The sequence below is a fragment of the Sceloporus undulatus genome, chromosome 2, assembly GCF_019175285.1.
Source record: "Sceloporus undulatus isolate JIND9_A2432 ecotype Alabama chromosome 2, SceUnd_v1.1, whole genome shotgun sequence".
NCBI lineage: Eukaryota > Metazoa > Chordata > Lepidosauria > Squamata > Phrynosomatidae > Sceloporus > Sceloporus undulatus.
The window spans coordinates 13,655,295-13,664,880 of record NC_056523.1 but is presented as its reverse complement, the minus strand read 5'-3'; the positions used below and the strand labels follow the sequence as shown (position 1 = coordinate 13,664,880).

At 42.5% G+C, this 9,586-nt stretch overlaps 2 protein-coding genes across 2 annotated transcripts in view; one reads left to right on the top strand and one right to left on the bottom strand.

Moving 5' to 3' along the window:
• Nucleotides 1–9,586, top strand: part of LOC121921904 (zinc finger protein 883-like) — a 64,345-nt gene that overhangs the window by 14,592 nt on the left and 40,167 nt on the right. The window lies entirely within an intron of this gene.
• Nucleotides 2,173–9,586, bottom strand: part of LOC121922003 (zinc finger protein RFP-like) — a 10,658-nt gene continuing 3,244 nt past the window's right edge. Inside the window, exons 3-5 of the mRNA XM_042450860.1 lie at nt 7,623–7,741; nt 4,671–4,703; nt 2,173–3,881 (exon numbers count right to left, since the gene is read on the bottom strand). Coding sequence (XP_042306794.1) covers nt 3,364–3,881; nt 4,671–4,703; nt 7,623–7,741 — 670 coding nt within the window. The 3' untranslated portion in view covers nt 2,173–3,363. The remainder of the gene's footprint in view (nt 3,882–4,670; nt 4,704–7,622; nt 7,742–9,586) is intronic.

Here is a 9,586-nt window from a genome sequence, read left to right as displayed (position 1 = left end):
TAGGTCCAAAACACACTGCAGAAATAATCCAGTTGGAGACTGCTTTAATTGTCCTGGCTCAGTGATAGGGAATCCTGGGAATTGTAGTTTATTGTGGGACCAGAACTCTGACAGAGAAGGCTCAATGTCCACAAAGCTATGGTTCCCAGGATCCCAGTACTGAAATAGGGCAGTTAAAGTGGTCCCAAACTGATGATTTCTGTAGCAGGATTTGGACCCAATTCTTTGTTTTCATCTCCTGCTATAAGATTTATATTATGTTTGCTCTGATGAAGAAGCCAGTGGAAGCTTTGAAAGTTTGCATGATGCCCAAAGGATGTGAGACAAACTGGATCTCAAAGGCAGTAGCCTTTTGTCTTGCAAATTGAATTTAAAGTTTATTTCCTGGATTGCATGTCCCAGCATCCACATAGCCAGAAGGAGGAGGGCCCCACCTGCATGAATACACTAACATACCATCTGAACTGAAGACTAGAAATGCAACATCTTGACCAAATGCAGTGCTAAAAAGACTAACTATGGTCCAAAACACACTACAGAAATAATTCGAGACCGTTTTAACTACCCTGGCTCAGTGCTAGGAGAAAACATGGGAATTGTAGTTTGCTGTGGCACCAAAGCTCTCTGACAGAGAAGGCTAAATAGCTCACAAAACTAGAGTTCCCAGAATTCCCTAGCATTGAGCCAGTTAAAGTGGTCTCAAACTGGATTATTTGTTCAGTGGGTTTTGTAGCATGGTCAAATGTTTTCTTTCACCTGTATAATTTTAAATAATTTTTCCCTGATGAAGAAGCTAGTGGAGCTTCAAAAGTTTGCAACATGTATAATGGTTCACGCTTGCGCAGAATTGATTTATCAAAAAAGACGTGGTAAAAATCAGCATCAAAAAGACACGGGTTAAATGGGTATAGAGCAGGCCCCCCCTCTCTGAATCACTTCAGCAATTCGGTTCAAGTGCAAACCAGGGTTATTTGAGCTGCTTCATACCGATTTGCAAATTGGTTTAAAACGTAGTGGGAATGAGGCCTTACTAACATATCCTATTTTTCTCTGATGAAGAAGCCAGTGGCGCTTCGAAAGTCTGCTAAATGGCTAACACAGCTACCCCTGCATATTTTCAGGGGTCCACTCCTGAATGTATTTCCTTCTCAAATATTAAGGAGCCTTTCCAGTTTTTATCTATGCGCTCTGGGTGTATAGACTCTGGATGAACCTGTTCTACTTTGCCAGGAGTTTGGCTTGGCTTCAGTCACATGAAGGGAAAGAAGTGGTGCTGCCAGGAAAGGCTTCCGAAACAGCAGCAGGTGAAACAGGAGGGTGGATGGGAATTAGTGACAACTGCCGCAGGATCAGATCTTGGCCAATGGTCAACGGGAGGCAAAATCCAAAACACCTGGAAAGCCAGAGTTTGGGAATCACTGCTCTAGATAGTCCAGATATGATAGAATCCATGTAGAAATACAGTTTTGTAACTTTGACTTTGGTGGATTTGATTACTGTATTTGCAATTTTGATTAATATGTTCTCTCTAGGAATGTCTAGGTCCTCCAGTGCAACTCTGCCAGAGGTTGGCCATAGAGCTGGGCCAGAGAACCTAGAAATCCCTAGAGAAAATACAGAGGGATGCCTGGGATCCTTGTCACTCAATTGTTCTATCTAGACCATCATAGCAGTGGGTTGATCCTACTTTTGTCTAAACCTTATTGCATGATGTCGTGGTTCTCTTGGTGCTGTACAGTCATTGGTAACATGTTTTTCATGCTAAAATAATCTGCTAATGATCCCCTTTCCTGCTTTGATTTGGTAGCTGCTTTGAGTGCAGGTGTCCCATTCCACTTTATGACAAGATGTGATGTGCGTGTGGTCTGGCTGTCCATCCCATGAAGATTCCCAAGGAAATATTCAGCAGGGAAACTACTTCCCGTGCTTGGGCAGGAAGGACAAAGCTTCTGAAGAAAATAGTTATGATTTCTGTGGTCTATGATCTTATCAGATTTTTCCCCTACTTTTTTAATGGTATGCTGTTATGATGCAGTAACACAATCCTTACCTGTTAACCATTTAACGTCTTTATTCAGACGCATTTACAACATGTCCCCCCCCCAAAAAAATGTATTCACTACTTTCATGTGATATCTCAAACCACAGTGTTGTCACCACAACATTACTTGCAAAAAAATTGTATTTATTTTTGAGGTAATGCTGAAATAACATTATAATATCATGCCATAGTAGCATTAATGGCTCAATGAGTACAAATTAATTGTTTTTAAAGGACTACCATGACATACTTTTGTTTTTGTTTTTTTACAGGAAAAAGATATCAAAAGGGGTAGGGGGGGGGGGGGGATCCATTTCTCTTCCTATGTCACCTCTGTAATAGGTGTACAGTAATGAATTTGTGCTGTACCAGCGTTATTCTAGCTTAATGAGTACGACTGAGGCGGTTTTGAACAGGATTATTATTATTATTATTAGGCTTGCATCCTTCCGAGGTCGCTAAAATGAGTACCCAGACTGTTGGGGGCAAATTAGCTTACTTGCTAATTAGCTTACTTGCTGCTCACCGCTATGATCTTTGGAATAGTGGTATATAAATAAAACAAATTATTACTATTATTATTATTATTATAGTTTATTTCTGTAGTGCTGTAAATGTACAACTGACTAGCATAATAAGCACTTCTGTTTTCACAGGAAAAAGACATTAAAAATGGCAGGGGATGGTGTGACCTGTTTCTCTTCCTGTGCCACCTCTCACAACAAGAGATTTGGGCAATTATGGGTGTGCTATAAGCAGATATGCAAATCATGAAACCAGGGACGTAGCTAGGATTTTAGGAAGGGGGGGGTCCAGACTAAGTGCCACCATTATAATGGGGCTTGAGTGCGGCGGCGCAGCAGCACACACCATTCATTTTTCTAATGGAAGGGGGGGGTCCGGACCCCCCGCTTCCCCCCCCCCCGGCTACATCCCTGATGAAACGCAAGGTAGGACAAATGGGGTGGTGATACAAGCATTAGTGCAGATAAAAAAACTGTGCGAATCATACTATTACAATGCAAATGTTGCAAGGGTGTGACACACAGCATCAGCAATCAGCTATCACTGCAAATACCTCTGAAGAGGTTTTCAAATGTTATAAGGCAGCATAACACCGTAGTGTGATAAGGACCTAGGTAAGGGAGTCTTAAATACAGGTTCTTGTCTTCTTTGACTTTTTAGGGACTGTGTGCCAAAGCTTCTCTGAGAACTCTTACAGAAAGTGAAAGCAGGATCTAGACCAATAAAACAGTTGATCTCTAGATTAATCATCCCGGTGAGGAAAATAGGGTTTACTGAGGTCACGCTGCTTGGGAGTCTTAAGAAGAAATTCTGAGGCAGCCTGTCCCATTCACATAAAAGAAGGGGAGCAGAGGTTCTCCTGCAAATGAGGCTTCAGACAATGTGAAAAGAAGGGCTCTTGTATCCCCATCGTAAAAGGCCACCCGTCCCTCCTCGTAGTTCAAAGACACTCGGATCCTCTTGGGCTCCTTCTTCAGAGTCAGATGAGGGGAATGAGGGTGGTTGGTAGTCCAGTATCTTCCATCCCACTTCCCCACAGCCCAGATTCCTTCCTTGACACCAAAACCAACAGGGCCTTTTCTCCTCACTGACTTTCTGGCAATCCCCACGTTCCATGCTCCTTCATCCACCACACTGACTTCCCAGAAATGTCTGCCGGACGTAAATTCCTGACATCCCAGCAAAAAGGCACATGTGTCAAATCGCTGAGGTCTGTTAGGCAGGTCTTGACACTTGTCACCCCAGGTCACACTTTTCCAGTCCTGAGACAGGATGAATCGGGAGTAAGCTGTATCTGGATCCAGAGTGACATTTGCTGTGGAATTGAAGGGAAAAGAAAGAGAAGAGGAAAAGCAGCATCAACTGGAACTCTGATGACTGTGTTGAATATAAAACATAGTGACAGAATCACATGGCCTCTCAGATCAGGATGATTTTCAGCAGAGCAGTTCAGAGTTGAAGTATCCCTCTATTCCCCCCCCCCCCCGATTTTTCCCAGCAATAAGAATCGTATCAGGTCAGATCCACAACTCAGTTATGTTTCGGCTGTTGGCAGCCATTGTGAGGCAAGGCATTTCCAACCCTATAAAAGCCCGCTCCCAAGAAATCTCACAGGTAAAATCTCTGGCTAAATCATAAGCTAAATCCCCATCTCTATGTATAGATGTGAAATGTGGACAGTGAAGAAAGCAAATAAAAAGAAAATCAATTCATCTGAATGTGGTGCTGAAGAAGATTGCTTAGGATATGGTGGAGAAGCAAAATGACAAACAAATGGGTCCTAGAACACATCAAGCCTGAAATCTCCCTGGAAGCCAAGATAATTAAACTGATGCTGTCTTATTTTGGCCACATCATGAGAAGGCACAACTCTTTAGAAAAGGCAATAATAATGCTAGGAAAGGTAGAGGGCAGTAGAAAGGGAGTAAGACCACATGCTAGATGGATGTACTCAATTGGGAATTTACTCAATTTACAGGACTGAAACAGAGCAGTGGAGGATAGCTGGTCTCGGACATGTCTCATACAGGGTCACCATGCGTCAGGGTTGACATGGGGGCAGTCAACAACAACAACATCTCTGCTCTTGTTTTGAGAGTTTTACCTTTTTGCAGAGGACGTCTGGGTAAGAACGCATCTAGAAAGCAAAGAGACACCAAATTCAAACATCTCATTATCAGATCTGCAACAAACCTTCTAAAAAGAAAAAAAACATCAGTTCCTAATCACACACCTATTTCCTCCTCATCCAAGAAAAAGATATGCAGAATCTGAAAAAAAAACACCACTCAATAGTGTTGAGGAAGACCATATTACAAGTGGATAGATTTAATCAGGGAAGCGACAGCCCTATGTTTACAAGACCTGAACAGGGCAGTGGATGACCAGCAGGGCTCTTCAAGGTCTCTCATAGAGCTGCTATAAGTTGAAGTTGACCTGATGGCAAATAACAATAATAATTTTCCTCTACAGAAGGCTAAATATGCCCAGTTCTTTCCACTGTTCTTCATGTGATTTACCTCCCAAATCCCTCACCATTCTGATAATTTCCCTCTGGATATGATCTCATTTAATTGTTCAAAGATATAGCTGTGTTAATTTGTAGGATCAGTATATAGAGAGATCTTGTATGAATGAACGAATGAATGAATGAAATTTTATTTCTATACCGCTATTCCTATGCAGATCACAGCGGTTTACAACAAATTTCCATCAAAAGACAATACAATATGACAACCCATATCCCAACAATACAAAAACCCACCCATACCAGTTAAAAACAATACAAAGTATTCTAAAAGCATTCCATACAATCATTCACAATCTAAAACCAATTAAAGCCGTACAACAAAATAGCTGGATCGAACAATATGCAACAAGGGAGAGAAAAGATAGTATTAAGACACATGGGGGAAGGCTTGACAGAAAAGAAAGGTCTTCAGATTTTTCCTAAAGAGATCTAGAGAGGTTGCTGAGCGGAGCTTGTCGAGCAAAGAGTTCCAGGTCTGAGGGGCCACGGTGGAGAATGCCATTTGTGAAGAAGACACATACCTTGACTTTGGAACTCTTAATAGATGTTTTCTGCCTGATCTGAGTGTGCGGGGCGGACTGTATGGGGAGAGGTGGTCCTCCAAGTACCCTGGGCCCAAGCCATTTAGGGCTTTATAAGTCATTACCAACACCTTGTATTGTGCCCGGAAGTGAATGGGCAGCCAATGTAGATCTTGCAATATAGGTGTTATATGGCTAGTCCTGGAGCATCCAGTGACCAGCCTTGCTGCCATATTCTGAACCAATGTAGCTTCCGGGTTTGGTACAAGGGTTGCCCCATGTAGAGCGCATTACAGAAATCCAACCGAGAGGTTACCAGAGCATGTACCACCGTTTCAAGGTCCCCCCGGCCCAGGTAGGGTCGCAGCTGGCGTATAAGCCGAAGCTGATAACAGGTGCTCCTGACCATCGCATCCACCTGAGATGTAAGGTGGAGCGACGAGTCCAGAAGCACCCCAAGACTGTGAACTGAGTCCTTCAAGGGGAGCGTGACCCCATTCAGGACAGGTGGACAAATATCCATCCCCAGGCCCGGGGAACCTATCACGAGTACTTCCGTTTTCTCTGGATTCAAGCTGAGTCTGTTTTCCCTCATCCAGGACCTTTGAGACATATTCTCACACACCAATGACATATATAGGGTTGTCCCTGGCTTGCACTCAACCAAATGCATCTGAGGAAGAAGACTCTAGTCTATGAAAGCTCATGCGGCCAACTTCCTTCTTTCAGTGAGTCTCAAAGGTGCTACAAGCTCTACATAGTCATTTTGTTATTTTTTTTCCTTTAAAAATGTGATATTGGTCAAAATGATATTGGCTATCATTGTGATCACTCCTTATTGGTTATCTAATGTACCTGCTTCTTCCTGTCTCGATTGTTTATAATTAATCGTTTTAACAATTTTATATTTCATTATTGTTATATTAGAAATTATGTTATATATGTAAGGAGGGGGGGATTTATTTATATTGTGTGAATTTAAGCTCTCCTCCTAACTCTCCCTTAATCCTTGCCCTATGAACTACTCAGCATTTTGTTTTGTTTTATTTTATTTTATTTTTTTACGCAACTCTGGGGCTCTGATATTGCAATTTAATTTTTTTTCATAATAGAGAAAAGAAATGCAGGGAGGAGGAATCAGACTGCTTGGGAATAGTGAGGGAAAGGGGGGGACAAGGGGAGAGGAGGAGACACTGATACCATGTGAATATCAATATCACAACTGCCCTGACAGCAACATTTTACGCTCAAGGACTAGTGGGACTGCCGCATGATTGAGAGGCCATTGATGGGTTTCCCACGTCCATGAAAAGGGATGCCCTAACCATGCTTGTGGGACATAGCAGCTACAGGTTGGACATGGCAGCATGTAATATGTATCACCATAGCCACCAGATCTAATCATGATCTAAAAGCCACACAATATTTGCAGTCTACCTTAGTTGATTTATTTTTCACCATTGGGTAGACAGATACTCTGAAAACTCTGACTTCAGACCACTCACTTCTCTTAGTGCTGAACTCGCTACAGAGTGGGAAAATATCTCAAAAAAAGCAAATGGCTCAACTTCCTGATGACAAAAGGATAAAAAGGAGGAGTGAAGACAGTGAGTCCTCCAACCCCTTGCAGAGCTCTAAGACCCCACCAACAATGTAGGAACAACTGGTGTGATTTGGGGGCAATTTTCTGCCCCCAAATCACATCTAGCTGCTCAGAAACAAACCTAAACATGACAATTTGCCTTCCTTCCAAACCCTCTAATACTTTTTTTCCCAGTTAAAATTTGAATGAAAATGCAGCTGGGAGTGATATAATCTTACTTCCCTTGTGCTGTGGGGAAAACTGCCCATGCCTGACCTAAAGCATTCAGAACAATTTAGCTTAGGAAAAAAGGATTCTTAGGAAGAGATGTGAAACAAATAGGATACTGATGGGTGCCCCTCTCATGCTCCTTGAATTAATATAATACCTAGCCATAAAATCCTTGTGGCCTCCCTTGCTCACCTTTTAATTGCTTCATAAGACAATTTAGGAAGAGATTCGTATCACAAAATTCCCAGATCTTCAACTCCAGCTCAGGATAAAAAACCATGGGATTCTCAAAACCGCTTCTCCCCATAATCCTAGTGGATAGAAACAATGTTAATTAGCTATCCATCAGATTCAAATTCATTAGTAGATGAGAAGGAGAAAACACAGGGAGAAAAAAGTGCAGAAGGCTTCTTAGAGGCATCATCATGATCATGATTGTTATTAGAATGACACACACACAGAATTTTCAATGCACCCATCAAAAATGCTTTGGGAAATACATTTATCTTCACTATGCCTACTACAAAAATGAGGCGTGGGACATCCAAAATATCAATTTCCTCTTCTCACCATCACACCAGATCATCATACTCAGAATTTCTCTATCCATGTCTTTTTTCATCCACTGCTACCTGCAAATCTGGATTGCAAACTTGCTATCCAAAGTACTGAACTTATTTAAGCAATAAGGTTCAGTACCTTAAAAGTTTGGTCCAAAATGCAGAGCACTACCTCACCAAAATAGAAGGCAGCAGCTGCAACTGTATGGAGAGCAAACAAAGGTCTTGGCAATAACCAAGGGGGTGTTCTCACTTGCGATTTACAACGGTTTAAAATACACCGGTTTCAGTTATACCGACTCAAAATACAACGAGTGTTATCCCGCATTCCAAATCGTTTTTTTCGTTCTCATTTACCAATTGATTCACTGTAAATGATCCGCTTTCGTTCCTATTCATGAATGAATTGGTGTATTTTTAAACTGGTTTTGTTACTTTTTTGTTCACGTTCACTTGTTTTGGCTGTCAATCAAAGCGACGTTATCATGACGTCACATTAATTTGGAGTAACATACACCGATGTAGCCTGTACCTGCGTTCCCACTACCTGGCCGTTTTTAATTCGTTATAAATTTCGTGTTGTTTTTTTTAAAAAAGAGCCAATCAGGAGGCACTTATTCTGTGTCTCCCCATATTAACTGCCATAACTCAGTGCTAGGGAATCCTGGGAATGGTAGTTTATTATGGCACCAGCACTCTCTGGCAGAGGAGGATAAATGTCTCACAAACACAACAGTTCCCATAATTCCCATAATATATATACGCATGTGTGTGAGAGCATTCATATATTAACATGTGTGTGTATAAATACACACACACACACACACCTATCTATATAGTGTGTGTGCCTGTGTTTTCGCCAAATCAGATCAAGGAGGAGAAGGCAGAGGACTTCATTGGGGAAAGAATCTTTGGGAAAGATTGCTCCCTGGGCTGTCTGGAGAGCCATGAAGCGGGGATATGTCCTGCAAAACCCATCCCATAGTTCCTCTGGAAAGAGCCTCGGTTCCCCAAATTTGCTTTGCCTGACCCATGGGGAGAGGGAAGATTGCTCCCTGGGCTGTCTTTTAAGCCATGAAGCGGGGATATGTCCTGCAGGAGCAAATAGGAGGAGCTCCTGTTGCTCCTACTCTCTTATCGCAAGACCTCAGTGGACAAAGGGACAAGGGAGGCAAAGATGGTGATGGCGATGACGGATGGGGACAAAGAAAGGGTGACTCCCCTAAGCCAGCCCATCACGCTCCACTCCTCCCATCCAGTTAACCAAATTCAGAGGCTGAATCGTTCCTATTTAAATATTTCGAATCCTATCCCGAATCAAGGAAAAATACTAGGGTTGACCCTTCTATTTTTTTACGCCGGTTTATCAGCCTCTAACCCGGATTAAATATAATAAACCGAATCAGATTCGAATCATAGTGAAAACGATATCAGATTAATCTAGAAATGTTCTAGAGTTAATTCAGGTTTCAGTAGGAATAGGCTTGCCATATCCCGCTGGTGGGTGGGACTTTCCCGGTTTTGGGCGGGGCCGCATGGTCCCGCCCCGGTTTGGCCCCGCCCCCGGGATTTCGCCCGCCCCCGGGCTGAGGGGAG